Source organism: Triturus cristatus, chromosome 10, assembly GCF_964204655.1.
Source record: "Triturus cristatus chromosome 10, aTriCri1.1, whole genome shotgun sequence".
Taxonomy (NCBI): domain Eukaryota; kingdom Metazoa; phylum Chordata; class Amphibia; order Caudata; family Salamandridae; genus Triturus; species Triturus cristatus.
This window is the reverse complement of record NC_140593.1, coordinates 196,817,343-196,840,958: the sequence shown is the minus strand read 5'-3', so window position 1 is coordinate 196,840,958 and position 23,616 is coordinate 196,817,343. Positions and strand designations below refer to the sequence as shown.

The 23,616-nt window shown below is 42.1% G+C and overlaps 1 protein-coding gene across 1 annotated transcript in view; it reads right to left on the bottom strand.

The window, feature by feature from the left end:
- The window catches only part of ANKMY2 (ankyrin repeat and MYND domain containing 2), a 208,612-nt gene that overhangs the window by 103,707 nt on the left and 81,289 nt on the right, over window positions 1-23,616 (bottom strand). Inside the window, 1 exon segment of the mRNA XM_085630799.1 lies at window positions 11,320-11,480. Within this exon segment, the coding sequence (XP_085486925.1) occupies window positions 11,320-11,480 (161 nt within the window).

The following is a 23,616-nucleotide window of genomic DNA, read 5'->3' as shown; positions in this document are numbered from 1 at the left end:
CTAGCTTCTCTAATGACGTTCATACAGTCAGGGGGAAGATTTAGATAACCGAATTCTAGGATTTCAGGAGCCAGATCGCAAGGTTGAGCGGAGCTGGGTCCGGGTGCCTGATCTCTCCATGGTTAAGAGGCGTGGAGAGAGGTATAACTTTGGTGCGGTACTACAGATAGTTCCAGCAGTGTGGTGTACCAGGGTTGTCTGGCCCAAGTTGGAGCTACTAGGATGAGAGTGAGGGAGTGTTGTTGTAGTTTGCACACCACTAATGGAATGAGTGGGAGAGGCGGAAAGGCGTACGCATATCTGCCTGACCAGTTCATCCATATCGCATTGCCTTTGGACAATGGGTGTGGATACCTGGCGGCGAAGCTTGGGCATTTGGCGTTTTCGTGGGTGGCGAAGAGGTCTATCTGTGGATGCCCCCACATTTGAAAGTACGGGTGAAGAACTTGTGGATGGAGTTCCCACTCGTGGATCTGTTGTGTTTGTCTGCTCAGCAGATCGGACATAGTGTTTGACTCCTGGGACATGTTGGGCTAGGAGAAAGATTTTTTGGGGTAAGGCCCATCTCCATATGCTCTGTGCTAGCTGAGAGAGCTGCGGAGAGTGTGTGCCACCTTGTTTTTGTATATAGTACATGGTTGTCATGTTGTCCGTGCAGACTAAGACGGCCTTGCCTGAGACATGTGTTTGAAAGGCCTTTAGGGCTAAGAATATGGCTAGTAACTCCAGATGGTTGATGTGGAGTAACTTTTGTTGAGGTGTTCACCTGCCCTGCATGGTTTGATGTAGTAGGTGAGCTCCCTAGCCGGAGAGCGATGCGTCCGCTGTCAGTACTATCTGAGGAACCGGTTCCAGGAACGGTCGCCCTTTGGAAAGGTCTATGGTGGTCCACCACTGCAGAGAGCGATGGGCACAACATTCTACCAACACCAGATCTGACAATTGACCCTGGGCCTGGTTCCATTGGCGCGCTAAGCACTCTTGGAGAGGACGCATCTGGAGTCTTGCGTGAGGTACTATGAATATGCAAGGGGCCATCATTCCTATAAGTTGCATGAACACTTGAGCTGGAAGAGAGTGTTCCTGGTGAAATTTGGTGCGTAGAGCCTGAATGCGTGCTATCCTGGCAGGACTGGGATAGGCTAGTGCTTTTGAGGTGCCTATGGTGGCACCGAGGTATTGCTTTACGTGAGAAGGTTGCAGATGGGACTTTGTGTGGTTTACTGTGAAGCCCAGTTTGTGAAGTAGTTGGATAGTGGCGTGAATGTGTTGTACACACTTGTTGTATGAGTTGGCTTTTATGAGCCAGTCGTCTAGGTATGGGAAGACGTGGATGTGTTGTCTTCGCAGGTGTGCTGCCACTACCGCTAGGCACTTGGTAAACACCCGTGGTGCTGTGGTGATTCCGAATGGGAGCACTTTGAATTGATAGTGTTGACCGCCCACTACAAATCGGAGAAACTTTCTGTGAGCTTTGTGAACGGGAATGCGGAAATAGGCGTCCTTGAGGTCTAGGGTGGCAAGGAAGTCGTTCTGGGAGAGTAGGGGAAGTACCTGCTGTAGTGTGACCATGTGGAAATGGTCTGAGTGTATGTAGTGGTTTAGGGGTCTGAGGTCCAGGATGGGCCTTAGAGTGTCGTCCCTTTTTGGTATGAGAAAATATAGGGAGTAAACTCCTATATTTTGTTGGTGGGCAGGAACTGGCTCTATTGCACTCTTTTGTAGAAGGGAGATTACCTCCTGCTTTAGAAGTGACAAATGTTCCTGTGACATTGGGCGCTGTTTGGGTGGAATGTTTGGGGGGGTAGATGTTAGTTCGAGGCAGTAGCCTAACCAAATTATTTGTGTTACCCATCTGTCTGAGGTGATGGTAGTCCAGACAGGAAGGAAATTGTGGAGTCTGCCCCCGACCGGAGTGGGATGGTCTGGGGGGAGAAGTCATTGGACAGGGGTGGAGGCAGAGCGGGAGGTGTTCGTTTTGCCTCTGCCTTTATAGTTGTTACCCCTGTAGCCGCCTCTCTGGTAACCCCTAGTGAAGGTGGATTGGGTAGGGGCCTTATAGGAAGTGGAGGCGCTGTTGGAGGAGTAGCCTCTGGAGTTGCTTCTAAAGGAAGAGCGGCGAAAGGAGCGCCTGGGAGGTTACGACTGCAAGGCTCCCATAGATTTTGCCGTGTCGGTGTCCTTTTTCATTTTTTCAAGGGCAACGTCGACGTTGGGGCCAAATAGATGTTGCTCGTCAAAGGGGTGGTTGAGGATGGAACTCTGCACCTCGGGTTTGAACCCTAAAATTCATAGCCAGGCATGCCTACGCAGGAGGACGCTGGTGTTAATTGCCCTAGATGCGGTGTCAGCTACATCGAGGGCGCAACGAATGGAGGTATTGGTGATTACTTTACCCTCCTGGATTATCTCGTTGGCTCTATTTTTGTATTTGTCAGGGAGGTGTTGCATTATGGCTTCCAGTTCATCATAATGTGCCCTGTCATATCTTGCTAAAAGCGCTTGGGTGTTTGCAATGCGCCATATGTCGGCAGCCTGGGATGCAGTTCGCTTGCCAGAGGCGTCGAGGAGTTTGGACTCGGTGGTGGAGCCTCACCTGATGCCTGGGAGTTAGCACGCTTCCTCGCATTGGAGACTACTAGGGAGTCTAGTGGGGTGGGCCTCTGATGTAGGTGGGGTCTGTAGGGGCGGCATTATACTTTCTCAATGCGAGGGTTGAGGACCCTGGCCCTAACCGGGTCTTTAAAGACCTCCGGTGCGTGCTTGATAACCCCTTTAAGCATGGGCAGAATGGAAGTGGCCCTCTGTGTAGTGTCAAAAGTATCTAGGAGGAAGTCATCCTCCACGGAGTCTGTATGGAGATCAACTCTGTGGTAGTGTGCAGCCCTATGGAGCAGCTGGTTAAACCCCATTGTGTCTTCAGGGGGGGACGGTATTGAAGGGTAAAGGTCGTCCTGCGGGATGTTAGGGACGTCTGGGATGTTGTAGTCGTCCCATGGGTCTGGGGAGCCTGTAGGAGTAGGGTCCCCTGTGGGCTGGTCATGGGGCCCGTACCCTGTGTCGTCGTAGACGTTGTCAACATCCTCATCAAGAAAGGGTGTGGGAGAATGATGAGGTGGGGGAGGTGGAGGAGAAGGGGGAGGAGGTGGAGGAGGGGGTAAAGGCAGTCTCAAAGGGGAGGTAGCAAAGTATTTTCTCTTTGGAGGTGGAGCAGGGGCAGGCTTGTCCAGCGGTCTCTTTTTGATGCTGAGCATCAAATGTCCAGTTTAAGGGTCTTTGACAAGTGTTTTTTGTAGTGGATCGGGCCGAAATAGTTCATCTGTGGGGGGCCGATCATTCGGCACCCAAGGTGTCAGAGCTGTAGGTTTTTTAAGCTTTGAGTCGGCATCGGTTCAGTGTTTTGAACCGTGTGGCTAAGAAATGTCTGGTTGTTTCCTCGGTTCCGAGATGACTTTCGGCTTCGAACAAACAAAAAACCTCACCTCACCGCAAGCTACAAAACATCCAAAACGCCGCGGCAAGACTGGTCCTCAACCTCCCAGCACCTGCGCACACTCCACTGGCTCCCCATCAAAGCTAGAGTCACCTTCAAGATGCTAACCCACGCTCACAAGGCCCTCCACAACACCAGACCAGCATACCTGAATAGCCGACTCAAACTCCACGCACCCCAAAGGACTCTACTATCAGCCCAGCTCTCCTACGCCGTGGTCCCGCGCACAAGAAAGACCAGATCGGGAGGCTGCTCCTTCTCCTTCCGCGCGGCCAGAGCCTGGAACACCCTTCCGCTCCACCTCAGACAGATAACATCGCTCCCTATCTTCGCAAGAAACCTAAAAACCTGGCTCTTCGACAGACCCCCTCCTTGATGGACTGGAACCTGTGACCACCCCCCCCCCCCCACACACACACACACACCCCAGCACCTTGAGACCCTTACGGGTGAGTAGTCGCGCTGAGACACCTGATTTGATTTGGTACATCACAAGCTGAAAAATGTTTATTTCTTATTTGTCACACTATGAAAGAGAGGAAACGGCTGGCCTATCAGTTGCGTCAACAGGAATCTTCCAGAATAATCCCTATAATAATGCTATTAAAAATTCTAGAGAAGATCTACTTATCCCTCTGAAGTATTATCGTTCCAAAATTATTATGAGTCTCTTTATACTTCTCTTAATTGTTCAGATACTAAGGGAGACGCCTTTGTTTGCTAAGCCCGATCTCCCAAAATTAACACAGGAACAAAGTGAAAGCTCAGAGTGAGAATTTACAACGGATTAAATATTTAAGACTATCGACAATTCTGCTTCTGGTAAAGCTCCTGGGGAAGATGGTTTTCCCATTGAATTCTACAAAATCACTAAAACACATACGGTCCCAATCGATAGATCTGTTTTTAATTAAACACTATACTTGAGGCACTTGCCTCCAGATTTTCTCCGTGGTCGCATCACTGTTCTTCCTAAACCTGGTAAGAACCCCTTAGAATGTTCTAGCTGTAGACCTATTTTCCTGATAAATTCCGATGTTAAAACATTTGCGAAAATCTTAGCTACCTGGCTAAATGTATTTATTACATCTCCCATCCACCCTTCTCCAGTTTCTTTAGTTCCGAGTTGTTCTTCCACTAATCATCTTCGTACGATATTACATTTATTGCGTAATAATACAGAGGAAAATGTCCTACTATCCTTAGATGCAAAAAAAGCTTTTGCTAGAGTGGAGTGGGAATACTTATTTCGTACTATGTACATGATGGGCTTTGGAAATTACTGTCACTTTGACAAAAGGCATGTATCATTTTCCTCCTGCTGCTATTACATGGTAATATATTTATCTCCTCATACGTCAATATTTATCGAGACATAAAACAGGGATGCCTATTATTTCCATTGTTATTTCTTATCGCAATAGAACCATTAGCCATCACTGTAAGGCAGAATACTAATATAAAAGGTATTCCACCTCTCCTAGTGAAATTAAAGTATTTTACTAAGCAGATTATATTCTTTTGACTCTTTCACAACTGGAATCCTCAGCCATCTCACTGATTTCTCTTTTGACTACTTCATCGTCCTTTTCAGGTTTTAAAATTAACTGGTCCAAATACGAAGCTTTACCAACGACTAATGCTACTACTGTTGCCTCTATTTGTATCCTTACTTTTAAATGGAAATGCTCTTAACTTAAATCTCCTTGGATCCTTCCCAACCCCGGTCTAAAGCATATGATGATGGATAGTTAAAATCCTATCATTGATTAGGTAAAAGAGATTTTCAACATTGGTCTCTTTTAAACCTATCACTTTGGGGTAGAATACAAATTATAAAAATGAACACAATTCCTGAATTTATTAGATATGATTTCATTACCTGCAACTACAAACATTTTTAAAACAATGTCTTCCACGACATCCAGTTTAGTTTGAGGGTGGGGGGAGAGGGCGCGAAGTAGACCTCGCTTATGTCATTCAAAGATATAGTCTTCCTCGTTGAACGGTGGTTTACACCTTTCCCCAACTAGAAAATTACTGGATAGCTCAACAATTGGCCCACTATTTATATGCTTTCTATATGCCAGGATATTCCACTTTGTATTTAACTAGAACAATCTTACTTAAAACCAATACTCCTCCTGCTATCTATTACACTAAGAGTCCCTGTTTTACAAAATTCTATAACCCCACTATATACTCTTTCCAGATTGCATGGCAAAAAGCACATACTGTTACAAAATCTCAGGCTTGATTATATTCTCCAGCTCCGTTATGGTAAAATGCTGATGTTAAGTGTATGGGGAAAGAAATCAATCAACATATGGCGTTAACACAAAATACATACAAAGTTTACCCAATGAAATTTGCTAAAATCTTTTGCAGAGTTTAATCTTCCAGGATCACAGATAAATAATTTTACTCAATTAACTTCTGTTCCCAATTCCACCTCGATCTCATCCTCCTTTATTCACCAACTGCACAATACCTTCACACTTGGAAGAATTTCAAAGGTAGTTTCAGGTATATATTCTATATTAACCAAATGTTCCTTTGCTACTGAAACATCCTATAATTTGACATCCTAGTGGTCTTCCCGATTGAACACGACTTTTTTTTTAGTTAAGGAATGGATAATATTACTGGAAAATTATAACTAAGATCTTCGAGATTAACGTAATTATTTGACAATATTACATTAGTGGCACTGGTCTCCCGCTAAACTTCACGCGACTAAACTTAGTCCCAATTCTCCATGCTGGGTATGTCAAGAACAACATTGTGACATAGTTCATATATTATGGGAATGAATTAGAATTAGTTCTTTCTGGTTATAAATTGAAAGCGGTTTGAAGAAATACTCACTTCTCTCTCAAGCCTTGATTATCATTATTACATGATATAGCAGGTCTGACGTCTATTCCTACACATACTTTTAAATGGCTTTCTACTGTTGTAAATTTGGCTAAAATCAATATATCACGTTTTTGGAAATCTGATACTGTTCCAACATTTAACTCCTGGTTAAATGATATGTTTGAAGTGGAACAATTATATATAAACTGAATGATAAACTTTTCTCATTTTGATTCTATATAGGGCCCTTTTCTGGAAATGTAGAGCCTATTTACATTTAAGTGTTACATTTTTCATATCATAATTTAGTTTTCTTATGGGACAATGCTTGTTTGAATCATTATTGACTATGTAGATACTCCCTCTTAGTTGTTTCTTATATTTTTTTTATGATTATTGCTATATACTTTTTGTTCTTGTAATGCATAAACATGGTTTTATTGCTGTTATCTTCCTTATATATTCGAAAATTCTATAAAGAATGGCAAAAAAAAAAAACAACCCCTCCCCCCCACACAAAAATAAAACCACGTTTTGTCATGACTAACCAGTGACAGTGACTGGAGTCTATCGAAAGTCGGAGCCAATTCAATTGCAATTAGTTAATAGTGGTTAAGACCAGCCCAAAAAACAACTAAGCTGAGTAAAAGGGTAACTATAACATAAACCTCTGCTCATTCATAGAACACATTAAAGCTACCTCCTGTATTTATACAGCAATGCAGTCTTTTCGACAATCATTTAGATTTCAGAATGTGAGGCAGGGAAGCTTTTGTGGATAAACTCTTTCTTTGTCACATTAACTAACTATTCACTGTCATGCCTGCAGAAATTCTGCAAGTCAGAAATGCCTCTTGTCCCTTTTCTCGTCTGAAAAGAAAGATACTAATGATTTTTACAGCAGACGAGGTTGCAGAAAGGTCAGTGATATTTTTACTCAGCTCAAAGTTCTTGCTCTGAACCAACTGCTTTAAAACTTCTTTCGCTGAACAAACATCAGATGAAGTCTGGTTCATCTGCTCTATTCCGACTGGAAAGGCAGTAATTTCATCAGTTTGCTAACTGATCACATTTAGGATTTAACAATACTTATTCACAACCAGTTATAGCGAAATAATGTTTAGGAGTTCAAAGGTTCTCTGCAGCATGGAGAAAGCTGAACTCCAAGGTTTTTTCCTGAGGTTTCTGACATTCGGCTTAGGTCTTTGGCTGCTAATGAGTACGTTATTTACCCATTTAAAAACCTTGATTACTTCAGTGCTGTTGTACATGCTCCTCTTAAATCAACAACACTGTCCGAACGTATAAACGCCTTCTCCTGAATTTATGGGATCTGTACCTTCACTAAAACTGGGTGAATCTTTACAAGGGGTCATAAATGCTCATAACCTTGCAACATAATACGCCTTAGTGCATGCGCACCCCTAACCTCATGGAACTGCAATATTACAAAAGTCTTCCTGATTTCTTTAGACATGACATCTCAGGTTATATAATGCACTCTAGTTTCACACCACTTGGTCATCAAAACTGTTCGTCAAACTGGTCTTCTGGTGAAATGTACTCTGAAGGCACAGACAACTGGCAGCCAAGTCCCCTGACACAGGCATCATGATCCTAAGATCACCTGCTACTCCTGGCATCACAATGTGCTTCCTTGTGTGTCGAACGTCACTATCAACTTTCTTTCGACACAGAGGACTTGTCCGGACTGAAGGGTCCCCCATTTTGATGCAATGACTAACTCAACATGAAGGGCCCACTCAGTATTCGAGGCCTCTGTCCAAAGTCAAAAATCTCTACAAGTATTGATTGGTTTGAGAAACCAAGATATATATCTTTCTTTACACCAATTTGATTTCAGACCTGGAACATGGCAGCAATGGGGGGGGGAGGGAGGGGGGGGGGGGGGAAATCCAGGAATCAGAAGGGCCTCAAGATTTGTTAGAAAATTTCGTCTAATGGTGCAATTGTTGAAATAGTCGTCTATTTTTATGCAGATAGATATGCCACTCTAAAGGATTGTTGGCCTTAAGCCATTGGCATTAATATTTTTCGTCATACTCCTCGCCATTATTGCAACACATACAATTTGTCTAATTGGAAAGAAAAAAATGCAAAAAGCAAGAAAACAGCAAGCTGAGAAATATATTAAATCACCTGTGGCAAATACAGTTAAGTTAAAACCGGGTGAACAGTGGTAGGTCAGAAGATTGTGTTAAGAGAGAATGGGTAGAGCCTGTTTTTTCAGGAATCCTACTCAGAAAGGGCCAAATTCACAAATCTATGTGTGCACCCAAGGATAACTTTACTGCGCGCATAGCATTTACATAGGAAACATCCTCTTGATTTTACTGAATCTTACAATTTCACCAATGTTAGAAATGGGGGTCTCTAGAACAGGAGGCAAGCTCAGTTTCAAGCCCTTGGAGACCTTACTAAAGATGACAAAGCAAACAGCAAAGTCCTTTTCTCCTTTCCTTGGCAGCAAGCAGCCATTGCAGGCCAACCCCAGAAAGCAAACAGCACAGGGGAAGTATTCCTCCTCAGCTTATCCGGCTCTTCTCATTGGCAAAGGTTTCTCTTGATTCCCAGAAGTGATCTAAAAGTCTGGGGTCTGGGCCCTCTTTTTATACACCAAAACCCTTTGTTCTCTGAAGGCAGAGAGTGTCTGTACCAGCCTAAACCAGTTCAGTGGGGCAGTTTGCAAGTGCACAACAACCTCCTTTGTCAGTGTGAGCCCTGGCTTCAGACACACCACAGAGGGGCGGAGCCGTCACTGTGGAAGGCAGGCACAGCCCTATTCAGGTGAAGATGCTACTCCTCCCACCACTCCAAATGCAGACCAAGCCTATTCAGCCCAGCCCTGACTCATCAGACTTCTGGAGCCATGGCCCTCCTCCCCCTACTCTAAATGCAGCCCAGGTCTAGTCAGCCCAGCCCTGACTCATCAGACTTGTGGAGCCGCTGCCCCTCTCCAGCCCCTGTCATCCAAAAACCAGACATGCTATACACAAACCTAGCAAAGGCACAGATGGTTAGGCAAGAAAATACCTACTTTCTAAAAGTGGTATTTTCAAACACAGAATGTAAAAATCACCCTCACTAAAAGATGCTTCTTAACATTCTGAGTTCAGGCATACTAAACTTTATTTTCATTTCTTGTTCCTAGGGTCAGTTATGTTTATAAGATGTTATAAACTAACTCCCCATTCTGGCCTATGGGAACAGTTAGCCTTGCAATAGTGAAAAACTAAATTGGTAGTATTTCACTATCAGGACACGCCACACACATCAGGGCATATCCTACCTTTCACATACAATGCAACCTGTCCACAGGGGTACGTTAGGCCTACCTCAGGGGTGACTAACGTGCAGAAAAGGGAAGGTTTGGGGACTGGCAAGTGTGTGCACTTGCCAAGTCGACATGGCAGTCCCAGACTGCACACAGGCTCTGCAATGGCAGGCCTGAGTCACATTTTACAAGTTGCTTCTGTGGGTGGCACAATCAGTGCTGCAAGCCCCCCAGCAGCATTTGATTTAAAGGCCCTTGGCACACATAGTGCACTGTACTAGGGTCTGACAAGTAAATCAAATAAGTCAATCATGGAATCACTAATTCATAACAATTCTTTACCAAGGGAGCACTTGCACTTTGGCACTGAACAGCAGTGGCAAAGTGCCCAAAGCATCTAGACCAGCAAAACATGGAATCTAACACACAGCAAAACACAAGAAGTAGAGGTATAAAATGGAAGGGAGACCCACGCCAATGGTGCCAGGTCTAACAACCAATATGTGCTCCAAAGAGTGGGCTGTGGTTATTCAAATGTGCAGACATCTACAAAAGGTAGAGAACACTCGCAAATTTCAAATCTGTGTCTCCTTGACAACAGTTAGAGTTACGCCATTTGAGGACAGGACTAATCTCAAATCTTGAAAGATAAAGAAACATCCTCCAAAATAGGTGGCATTGTAAAGCAAGGTGTTTTATTATGGAGTGAAATGAACAAAAAATGTTAACCATGCAAATGACAGGCAATACATTTACCAGAAGAAAATAGGCTAATTGAACTGTTTTGCACTTAATGCACACCAATGGTGTCATTCATTCACACGCATACCAAGGTAGGCAGAGAAGTTAAAAGCAAGTTAGTTGATGTGTATTTTACAGGGAGATTGCCTTAGTAGATCCAGGTGATGTTTGTTAGTTTAAACCTCTGCACGTTGTAAATTTGTAGTTGGTTAGATTTAACCCCTGCATATTGGAGTTGTGCATTTCAGAAAAATATAATACATTTAGAAAGGTCATGTGCAATTGTCCATAAACTCCTAAACTTTTGCTTGATAGAGCCTTACTTTAAAAACCAATGAATGTTCGGTGCTCTAAGGCATATGTCACTGCTCGTTACCTGTATACAAATCTCAGACTAAACTAGTATTACCAACCAGTTAAGTGTTTTTGTCCAACACCTGTGTGTCACCAGTCTTGCACAGCATACAGGCGTCCTATGCACAGCTAGAATCTGGCGTGGGACATCCTTGAAGGGGGTTGTGGGGTGAGACGTTTGGTCCTGGTGCAATTCTGAAGTGGTGTGAAGCCTTTCTTGAAGGGAAAAATCTGTAGGGCTGGTTTGAAGGGAGGCAGACTGAGTTGCTTGCTCACCTCTGGGAGTTATAGACTTCATGAAGTCAATATGAAGCCATCCCCATTTATGGAGGAACACAACTGTGTACATGAAATGAACAGAACCAAAGGACCAAATACATCCCTATGGTTCACAACTGTTAAATAATAATTACTCAACATTCAATATAACATATGCTTATTTGCACATTAATAGTTTGCTAGGAAAGATGGTGTATTCTTTAAAAGGACGACCAAAACAGCCGGTGTTTGAATTCCCCTGACACATAAATATTTCATAATTCTGATTGCGATGCATTAAGTGATAAGACTGCCTTACCTTAACTGGATGCAAATTTGCAGTTGTTATAATGCTGTGCAACGGCCCAGCAAGTTTCATTGGCAATTTTGGTTCTTTGTCAAGGCCTTGCAGCTTTGTGTAATAGTCTAGTTTTTCACGGGGAAAGAAGCTGTTTATAACAGTCACACAATCATGCTGACCTACAACATAAGGAAGAAAATAACTTGGTAGTAAATAAGAATGTATCTAGAACAGGTCAATTTGCTGCACAAGTTGGAATTTATAGAATTCATTTTAAATAGTGATTTGAGTGAACCATTAGATTTCATAGTACCTCCCTGTTTTTGCTTTTGTGTTTCCCATGTTTACTTAGCTTAGGTATCTGGACCCAATCAAGTACAATTATAGGCCTTTTAAACTTCCAAGTACACAGAAATCGGCATACCTTGACCAACAAAAAAACCTACTAGTCTAGCTTTGACATACGAATTAGGGCATACGGTACAACACCCCAATCATAAATGAAACTTAAAAACTAGCCCTCACAATACAGGAAAAACAAGCATTGGCAAAGACAACAGTTCATTGGCCCTGCCAAGCCAAGCTACTGGCTTTGCCAATACTGAAAAACATCTGCAAATACATTTTAAAAAATGAAATAATTTTTAAAAAAGTGACGTTTACTCATGCATGATGAATCAACACGAGAGGAAAGTGCACTTGAGGAGCGTGTGATGTTAAAGATTACGGGGCGATATGACAGCGGGGGAAGTTGAAGGAGTAACAGAGGAGCTTCAGAGCAGCGGTTGAAAAATAATTTAAAACGCTTGACTGGGAGGGATTGGGGAGGCACTGCAGCTAGAAGAGGGGGAGAGGAACACAGACCATATGGGGTTGATCTGAGAGAGGAGAGAGCAAGAAAACACATGCATTCCCGCGGATTGCTAAAAGCAAAAGAAATAAAGTTAAGCAGTGGAAGGATACAAGTCACACCATCAAAAGTATGCTGCTGTGAGGGGACAAACATAAGAAGAGAAGGAAAAGCCACTAAATAAGAAAGCAAGTGAACGTGACATGAAAGCAAACAATTGCAAGCAAGGGGTTGACCCAAACCCACTGCAAGTATTGGTATTGTTCACAATAAGTCTTCAACAGAGTGCTCAATGTTAAGTCTAGGTGAGACCTACAAAAATAAACCTCCAAGAACAAATTAATTGCTAAGGGCACCTTTTGGGTATGTCACAAGTAACAATGAAATTAAAACCAGGAAAAAATCCTCTCAAGTTACCCTTCACAACTAGTGAACCTGGACAGGCTTCATGCACAAATAAAATGCTATTACAAACACAGCCAAATCTAGACTCTTCCATGCTGGTTCAAATGTAATTCCTTGTCCATGCTGGCTCAAATGTGACACCATGGTCTCCTACTCTAAAAAGCAAATGCAGAGACCTACTATTAAAAATTGTTGTATGTTATGCCAATTATATAGATGTTAGTTTTAGGACAACTTCAGTTGTTCTGATTCACAGCTTGTGATTTATAGCAGAACCTTATTAGATTTAATCACTAACGGTATAGAGGAACACATTGTTTAGGGTTTCCCTTTTTAGGTTGAGCCTGGAGGAAACGTGCATGTGCTGCTCGCTCTGCGAGGCATGCACTAATCGACATCTACACTTTAGATGGTGCTCTCCTGCGCGGCCGAACAACCGCGCTAATATTTTGTATCCCAATGAGCCCGTAGCTTTCAGGAGTCACTCAACAGCTCGCCTCTGCCTCGGCATCTTGAATGTCAATTAGTGAGCCCTACGCGTTTCGAGGCCATCCGCCTCTCGTCAGGGGCTGGCTATCATTACTGGCGCCTGAACACTCTCCTTAATTTATGCATACTTGCGCTCCGTGCGCCGAACTGTATGCAGGGAAATGTGGTCCCAGAAGAGAAAATTAATTACCCACAGTGGGCTCCAGGCAGCGAGTTAATGTAAAAGCATTTCCTGCCTTGGTAGGAATCAAGATTAGCCGAGGCAATGTCCTTAGTAGTCCGGGCTTGCTGTACGGGCTCATTGGGATAATATATATATATATATATACATACACTGAAAAAACCATAGGTTTCACACACGTTATAGTTAGGAATTAGCATTTAAAAAACCTTGCAAATTCACTGAAAAAACCATAGGTTTCACACGTTATAGTTAGCGGAAATTTTACTGATAAAAAACCAATGAAATTCCCCCGTTATAGTTAGCGCAGGCAACTATAACTCACGCGACCGCAATCCTCTGCTGATGCTAATACTGTATTTAGACACTTATTTGCCCATGTCTTCTTCCATAAATTTTTAGCTATACATATATTACAAATATTTTTTTTTCATAAAGACACATATGTCATCAGCAGAAGATTGCGGTCGCGTGAGTTATAGTTGCCCACTTTACGCAGTTAGTGCCGTGCACGCACGGTGGGCACGCGGTGCGCTACGCGCACCGCGTGCCCACGTTACGCTAGATGGGCCATGTACGCACGATGCGCTTCGCGCACCGTGCGCACATGGAGGACATATGATGCACTTCGTTTTGAAAGGTAATATTTAAATTTTTCACACCTCTTAAAAACAATGCACAAATGGTGCCCTTCGGGCACCATTTGCACACGGGGTGGGGAGAGTGTGGATAATTTTTTTTTTTTAATGTTTTTTTACCGTACGCGTACAGTAAGCGTAATCGGCGAAATTAGCGAAAAAATAAAAATTTCGTTTTTGGCCTTGGGGGATCTTTGGGGACTCCCTCAACATGGCTAGGTGTTTTGGAGCTGTCCAAACAGCCCCTTTACATGTTTTTGTGCTTTGTATTTTAATCCACACTCTCAGTGCGAGAGAGAAAATGGCGGCCGCCGCTTCCTGGTTTCGGCCGATTCGAATGTTTACTAAGATCTAAGAGCCAATCAGAATCGCGCTCGCGCACGCCACCGTACGCGTACGGTAAGCGTACGGTAAGCGCACCGTAAGCTGGCTCAGATATATATATTGATTTAAAGGCTATTTTCTCAGAATCTACTGAACAGATTTACACCAAACCTACAAAAGGCACTTCCTTGACCTGAGGACTACCTCTCTGCCAAATTTCTAGTAATTCTGTTCAGCCGTTCGGGCTGTAGCTGTGTCTAAAGGTCCTATGGAAAAATGCATGGGAAAAACGCGTTTTGGGACCCCCCTTTTATCTCAGCCCCCGCTTGACGAATCCCCCCGAGACTTTCAGGGTAGGAGCGGAGCGGAGCGCCCCACCTATTTTGAAAAATTCGCTAGGATTCGTCGACCGGCGCCAAAGTTATTCAAAATAGAATGTTGCGGATTTCCTATGGAAACGTGGTCCTAACTATAACTACCTACTGGCGACCGCCAGTAGGTAATATTATATATATATATATATATATATATATATATATATATATATATATATCTCAGCCTAGTTTGTATCTAGAAACGTATTTTGTGTATGTAGATATATATATTCCCTACTGGTGGTCGCCAGTAGGTAGTTATAGTTACAACCTAATTTCCATAGGAAAAGCATTTTTTGATTTGCTAATAACTTTGGCGTCGTTTGACGAATCTTTATGAAATTTTCCAAAAAGTTGCACTTTCTAGGTTAGCTCCTATCTTGAAAGAGGGGGCTGAGAAAAAAGGGGGTCCCAAAATGCGTTTTCCCCATATTAATTTCCATAGGACAAGCTACAGCCCGAACTGCTAAACGGAATTACCTGAAATTTGGCAGAAAGGTAGAGCTTGGTTCAGAAAGCAGCCTTTTTTTTTTTTTTAAATAGTGCATATCCGTTTAGTAGTTTTTGAGAAGTTCAAAAAATAAGAGTCAAAAAATCAATTTCCGATAGGAAACTTTGAGCAAGGCTACAGCTGAAACTACAGAACGGAATTACCCCAAATTTGGCACAAAGGTAGTGCGTGGGTTAGAAGGTGACATTTTTTTTAAATGGACGGATCAGGGACATTACAATGGAACAGACAAGCCAGGAGGAAGGAAATAGGGGTCTGCACATGGAAACAGAGGGCTGGGGGCAAGTGGGCAGGGCAGGAGCAGCAAGATGACCATGGAGGCCAGGCAGGATGGGCACTAGAAACAAGACACACCACTGATGACATCATCCTTGTTACAGAGTGGCAGACCTCCTCTCCCCCTAATATAACCTTTGATACACACATTCAAAAATAGAAACTAAAATTTCCAAAACAATGGACATACCAATACCAGTTACAGCAACCTATTCAGTAATTCTAAGATCCACATACACTCATTCACCAACAGTCCTATACAGTCACTCATACATGTACTCACTCATCATATGTACTCATACACCTATACATCCTGTTACACATCGCCACTCATCCATAGCGTTACTCACACACATAGTCACTCATGCTAATAAAGAATCAAATATCCATTTACTTGCATATACAGTTATACACACACCACACACTTACTTCTACAGAAACTTACACATACATAGTCTTTTAAACAATCACTTAAAGAAACACATACTTATTCATACAGGAACTCTTCCAATCTCTCACTCTCACATATACTCACTTATATACACCAATACTCACATATACTAGTTTAAAACATATGTAGTTACTCATAGACACTATTGAGACAGTCATTCACTCACTAACACACACATGCGCACACTCATCCACCCATACAGTCCTGCACACATGCTGTCTTCAACACATACAGTGAGTCACTCATTCATGCACCTATGCACTACGTAATACCCCCCACCGAACCATACAGACACTCGGACACTCATACTGATACTCAAAAAACCAACTAATAACCTATATAGACACTCATGTAGCTATTCACCAACCCATGCAGCCACTTATACACAAAGTGAGAGACTGATACATATATTTACATATTTAAACATTACTCACTAAGCCATGTATTCACTAAGATACACTTAATTAGTCAGTTATACAATCAATTTTTCAAATACAAATCATCCATTTAGACACTTTTATACCCATTTATTCTTCCATAGACCTTGAGATATACATATATAAAACATATGTAATTTTCAGAAAAACACACATTCACTGGATGATGTCATCAGTGATGTCACTGACCATGTTATGAGTGATGTAATATGTGACATCATCAGCAGTGCATTGCGGGCGCGCGAGTTGTAGTTAGCTGAACTAACTATAACGGGGGAATTTCAATGGTTTTGTACGAGTGAAAAGTCCAGCTAACTAGAACGCCCCTGAAACCTATGGTTTCTTCAGTGAATTTCTAAGGTGTTTTAAATGCTAATTCCTAACAATAACGTGCCTGAAACCTATGTTTTTTTCAGTATATATATATATATATATATATATATATATATATATATATATATATATATATATATATATATATATATATATATATATATATATATATATATATATATATATATATCTACTGGCGGTCGCCAGTAGATAGTTATAGTTAGGACCCTGTTTCCATAGGAAATCCGCAAAATTCTATTTGGAATAACTTTGGCGCCGGTCGACGAATCCTCGCGAAATTTTCAAAATAGGTGGGGCGCTACGCTCCGCTCCTACCCTGAAAGTCTCGGGGGGATTCGTCAAGCGGGGGCTGAGAAAAAAGGGGGGTCCCAAAACGCGTTTTTCCCATGCATTTTTCCATAGGACCTTTAGACACAGCTACAGCCCGAACGGCTGAACAGAGTTACTTGAAATTTGGCAGAGAGGTAGTCCTCAGGTCACGGAAGTGCCTTTTGTAGGTTTGGTGTAAATCTGTTCAGTAGATCCTGAGAAAATAGCATTTAAATCAATATATATATCTGTGGCAGCTTACGGTGCGCTTACGGTAAGCTTACTGTACGCGTACGGTGCCGTGCGCGAGCGCGATTCTGATTGGCTGTTAGATCTAAGTAAACATTCGAATCGGTCGAAACCAGGAAGCGGCGGCCGCCATTTTCTCCCTCGCACTCTGAGTGGGGCAGCAAAAACAAAGGCAAAAAACATCTAAAGGGGCTGTATATTCAGTTCTTAACCACCTAGCATTGATGAAGGTGTCCCCAAAGAACCCCCAAGGCCAAAAATTCAATTTTAATTTTTTTCAAAAAATCGCCGATTACGCTTACCGTACGCGTACGGTAAAAATTAATTTAAAAAAAATAATTATCCACACTATCCACACCCTGTGTGCTAATGGTGCCCGCAGGTCACCATTTGTGCATGGCATATTACACAACTGTACATGTAAAAGATTACCATGCAAAACGAAGCGCATAATATGTCCTCCATATGCGCACGGTGCGCGAAGCGCATCGTGCGTACATGGCCCATCTAGCGTAACGTGGGCACGCGGTGCCCGCAGCGCACCGCGTGACCACCGTGCGTACACGGCACTAACTGCGTAAAGTGGGCGCGCGGTGCGCGAAGCGCACCGCGTGCTCACTGTGCGCGCACGGTGCGCGAAGCACACCGTGCGCGCACGGAACGAACTGCGTTAACTGGGCGCGCACGCCACGAATGGCGTAAAGTAACTTAGCATTTAAAAAAACTTACAAATTCACTGAAAAAACCATAGGTTTCACACACGTTATAGTTAGGAATTAGCATTTAAAAAACCTTGCAAATTCACTGAAAAAACCATAGGTTTCACACATGTTATAGTTAGCTGTACATTTTTCTGATAAAAAACCAATGAAATTCCCCTGTTATAGTTAGTGCAGGCAACTATAACTCACGCGACCGCAATCCTCTGCTGATGACATGTGTCTTTATGAAAAAAAAATATTTGTAATATATGTATAGCTAAAATTTAATGGAAGAAGACATGGGCAAATAAGTGTCTAAATACAGTATTAGCATCAGCAGAGGATTGCGGTCGCGTGAGTTATAGTTGCCTGCACTAACTATAACGGGGGAATGTCATTGGTTTTTTATCAGTAAAATGTCCAGCTAACTATAACATGTGTGAAACCTATGGTTTTTCAGTGAATATATTATATATATATATATATATATATATAAATAAAACACGCAGCAAACGATTTCAGATCAGAAATCACACGGACACCCAGGAGATTTGCAGTTCAGATTGATTTAATGACTGCAAACACAACGCGTTTCGGCTTTCGCCTTGTTCACGCTTATAGCGACATTTTTTGCATAAAGTTAAATACATTTCAAACATGTGTAAACACAGACAACAGACTGTTGACTTCAGCAGTAGTGAAAATAATGATCAAAATGGCGGCCATTTTAACACTGTCAAATTCATACATAGACCAGCTGAATGAAATAAAGTAACAATATTTACAGTGTATTTATAATGCTTGCCTGCTGCCCAAGTGGGCAAATTCACCCAGATAAGTGCCAAGGTTTTCATATGTATCGTTCCATGGTATGGAAACAATAATTGATAATATAAGGACCTATATGCATAAAGTTAACTGCACTTTAAGGTCTGGGAACATGGACAACAGACTATTGATATCAGCAATAGTAAAACCAATAGCCAAAATGGCGGCCAATTTAAACACTGTAAAATTCATATATGGCCCAACTGAATGAAAATATTTTGAAAATATTTGAAAATATTTACATATTGATTAGCTATAGCCCAAGTGGGCAAAATAGCATAAATAACTTCCCAGACTTACAAAGACTCATTCCATGATATATTAATATAAGAACTTATGTGCATCCGATAGCAGACCCTATCTGATCATGCAAAATATGCCAGAATACATTGGATAATTAATCTAGAAATATCCAAGCCAAAAATCATGTCTTACAAAAAAGTTCCAACAGTAAGCCCAAGTGGGCCAATAATTCACAAATTATAAAGCAGAAAGGCCACAAATAATAACAAAATACTTAATGACATCAGTGGTCTGTTCAGGCCTGTAGTATCACTCCCTGAAAAATACAATAAAATCTGTATAAGCGTTAAAAAACACCCATGCCAACAGATAGCACTCAATGTTGCACAATTAAATGGTTAATCACATATCAAGTGTGTAAATGTACTGACAGCTCTTCACTTGAATTAAGACCCTTAGGAGACATAGTCTCGAGGTCAACAATATATTTTGATTCCAGTTGTCTCAACTGGAGTAACTTGTTCCCTCCTCGTACATTGTCATATATTGCATCAAATACAACCATCTTCAATAGCCTCTCATTTTGCTGATGTTGATTGAAAAAGTGTCTGGCAACTGGATATTGCCTATTGTTGTGACGTATAGCTCTGATATGCTCAAGCACTCTTTTCTTGGCACGATGGATTGTGCTACCAATATATGCTAAGTTGCATGGGCATATCAGAGCATATACACAATAAGTTGTGTTGCAAGTAAGGGATTTTTTGATTTTAATTTCCTTACCCATGCTGGAAAAATGCACCACCGTACAATCAGAGCTATATTTGCATGCCTTACAACTTCTGCAGCATCTAAACCCTGGGCGGCCGCCCACTTTGGGTTTAACCGATTCAGTAACCATATTAGGGCTTAGTTCATCCCTCAGTGTTTTACTCTTTTTAAATGTGACTTGTGGGTGACTATTCAAATATTTTTGCAGATGGTTATCAGTCAGCAATACATGCCAATATTTGTCCAAAATTTCTCTCAGCTTGTATGCTTGTCCTGAAAAAGTAGTAATGAACCGCAAATTCTCTGAGTCTGATGTACGTTTCGTAGGATGCAATAGATCATTCCGTGACACCCCTTCTGCTCTCTTGCAAGCCTCACTGATAGTTTTTTGTTGATAGCCCCTATTTTTAAAGCGTTGGATCATTCTTGCTTTTTCTTTATGGTAGCTATCTTCGGTACTGCAATTGCGCTTAGCCCGCAATAGTTCCCCGTAAGGAATGCTGTAAACTAATTTGCGAGGATGTGCACTAGAAGCATTGAGAATGCTGTTACCGGCAGTCTTTTTACGATAGAGTTGTGTTTGTATTGAATGTCCTTCAATTTGTACAACAATGTCAAGGAATTCCACTGATGTTTTACTTATATTCTCTGTGAAAGTCAAGTTAAAAGGATTGTCATTAAGTTTCTTTACAAATGAAATAGCTGAATCAGTATCCCCATTCCAGATACAGAAGATGTCATCAATGTATCGGAGCCACAGGACACAGTTGGAAAATTCGGCCAATTGGAAGGCCACCTGCTCCTCCCACCAGCCCATGAATAAATTAGCATAGCTGGGGGCGAAGCAGGTGCCCATGGCCGTGCCCTGTGACTGCCGATAGATGACATCATCAAAAAGGAAAAAATTGTTCTTCAGACAGAACTCGATCATGTCTAAAATCATTTGTGAATGATTCAACAAAGAGATCAATCGTGCCTTAAGGAAATGCTTTATGGCACCTAAACCTAGCTGATGTTCTATCCTGGTATATAGGCTACCTACATCAAGAGTAACCAGGTGTATTGTGGTTCCCAGTAAATCCCATCAATGCTTGTTAAAAAGTGGGTTGTGTCACGTAGGTATGATGGTAAACTGACCACAAATGGACGTAAGTAGTGATCAATGAAGTGGGATGTATTTTCCAACAGGGAGCCAATGGATGAAACTATAGGTCTCCCTGGAGGATTAACAGGATCCTTGTGTATTTTTGGGAGTAGGTACAGGACCGGGATTTTAGGATGAGGACATTTAAGGTAGTTATATTCCTCCCATTCCAATAATCCTTTTTCCCTCCACTCCACCAAAAGTTCTCCATACTTGTGATTAGATTGCAAAATTGAATTTTTATCAGAAATGGAGTAACATGATCGATCTTCTAACTGCCTGTAACCTTCCTGCAAATAGGCCTTTTTCTCGAGAATAACGACATTCCCACCCTTGTCCGAGTGTCGGACAACGATGGTATTGTCCGTTTTAAGGTTGTTTAATGCTGCAATCTGTTCCTTAGTTAAATTCTTACTGACAGCTGGGGTTTTGGTGTACCTAAGTTTTTTCAAATCATTTAGAACACCCCTCTCAAATACCTCAATCGCATCACATTCGATATAAGGTAAAAAGACCGATTTTGGTTTAAAGTGGCTACCTGGATTGACATTAGAATCAATAGCAAACTCCTCCAAATTCAAATTAGTATCAACACTGTCTTCTTCAGTCGTAGACGATAATGCATGCAAAATTTCTATGTCATCAGTATCAAGATTACACAAAGATGTTCCAGTTTTAGTCAAATCACTTTTGTTATATTTTGTATCAAACCATTTCTTAAGTTTTAATTTACGAGAGAAATAAAACAGGTCTATCCTAGTTTGTACAAAATTAAAATTTGAGGTTGGACAAAAAGACAAACCTAGGCCAAGAAGTTCCTCCTCATCACGTGATAGATGCCGTTTGGATAAGTTCATGACAGTCATGGTTGTACTTTCTTGCCCCTTGTTGTCATTCCCATCGGGCTTCCTGTTTCGTTTCTTGCTCCTTTGTTTGGCCTGTTTGTTCCTCTTGTTCTTCCTCTGTTGCCGCGTCCTCGGTCCCTCTGCCCCGATTGCTCCTGATATTGTTCTGTCCTTCCTTGATTCATAGCCTGAAATTGTGCTAAAAAATTACTTGACTTTTTTTTGAGGAATTGAGCTGATACTACTCAAAGCTACTGATGTAGGTACATCTGACAAACTGCCATCAGAGACGTCACTTTCAATTATATCCACAGCCGGTGTTGCCGTAGGTAAAGATACACTTCCATCCTTTGCAAATAAATGGTCGTATTTTCTATGGAAGGTTAAGGTGCGGCCTGCTAGATAATCCTTATAGTCCCTTAGGAACTTGCGTTGCTTCTTGGCCGTGATTTCTTCTTCTAGCTTCTCCATCCGTGCTAGCAAGGATTTCATAAAGCTTTCCAAGACATCTTTGGCCACCAGGTTCTCCAGTTCAGCGTAAACCTGGTCGATCTCAGCTAATAGTTTGCTCCGATCTTTCAATGCAAACTTTACAAGGATCCGCATCATCGTAATAGAGCAGGCAGCTGAATTACTAGACCATTCCTCTAGCATCTCCGGATCCGGGTCCTCGTAAGTAGGTATCGTAAATATTCGCAACCCTCGTGGTTTTTGAGCTACATCGATGTATCTTTGTAGAGACTCTGCTTCCCACCATTTGGAAAGTTCCTTCTTATATAGCTTTTCAAGGTGGGTATATAATTGCTGTATCTTAATTTCCTCATTAATGTTCGTCCCTGAGTTGGTTGTATCGTCATTGACAATGCCTTGTGCAAAAAAGAGCTTGTTAGCTGTCAGCTTGCGCTTCGCCTCCAGAGCCGCAGCCATAATTATCCAAATGTATCTTCAAATCTCCAGTGCCGTTTGCCTGAAACGTGTTCGTCACAGACAGATACGGCTCCCTACTCGTCTTTTACTTGCTCAGCCCGTGCAACGGTAAAGGTAAAATCCGGACCGGACTCACAGGCAGCCGCTGGAATGGTTTGAGTCAGCCGACACAAAAGCACATCCCGCAGCGTAGAGAGTCGGGGTCCGAATAACAGCACAGCAAACGTTTCCCAAACGGTAACCCGAGATTCGTTGCTACGCCGCAGTTACTAGCCGCTTGCACTTTGTTAGTCCGGTTAGGCGCTAAGATCAACGTTGCAGACAGCAGGCGCCTGATAACCGTAGCGAGTTCCTTCTTGAATCCTTACCGCAGATAACGGGATTCCTTAAGGCATGTGCACTGCTTGATGGCCCGGGATGGTTGAGGGTAAAATGACGAGGTCAGCCTTCGTTCGTCCATTTGTGGTCAGTTTACCATCATACCTACGTGACACAACCCACTTTTTAACAAGCATTGATGGGATTTACTGGGAACCACAATACACCTTGGTTACTCTTGATGTAGGTAGCCTATATACCAGCATAGAACATCAGCTAGGTTTAGGTGCCATAAAGCATTTCCTTAAGGCACGATTGATCTCTTTGTTGAATCATTCACAAATGATTTTAGACATGATCGAGTTCTGTCTGAAGAACAATTTTTTCCTTTTTGATGATGTCATCTATCGGCAGTCACAGGGCACGGCCATGGGCACCTGCTTCGCCCCCAGCTATGCTAATTTATTCATGGGCTGGTGGGAGGAGCAGGTGGCCTTCCAATTGGCCGAATTTTCCAACTGTGTCCTGTGGCTCCGATACATTGATGACATCTTCTGTATCTGGAATGGGGATACTGATTCAGCTATTTCATTTGTAAAGAAATTTAATGACAATCCTTTTAACTTGACTTTCACAGAGAATATAAGTAAAACATCAGTGGAATTCCTTGACATTGTTGTACAAATTGAA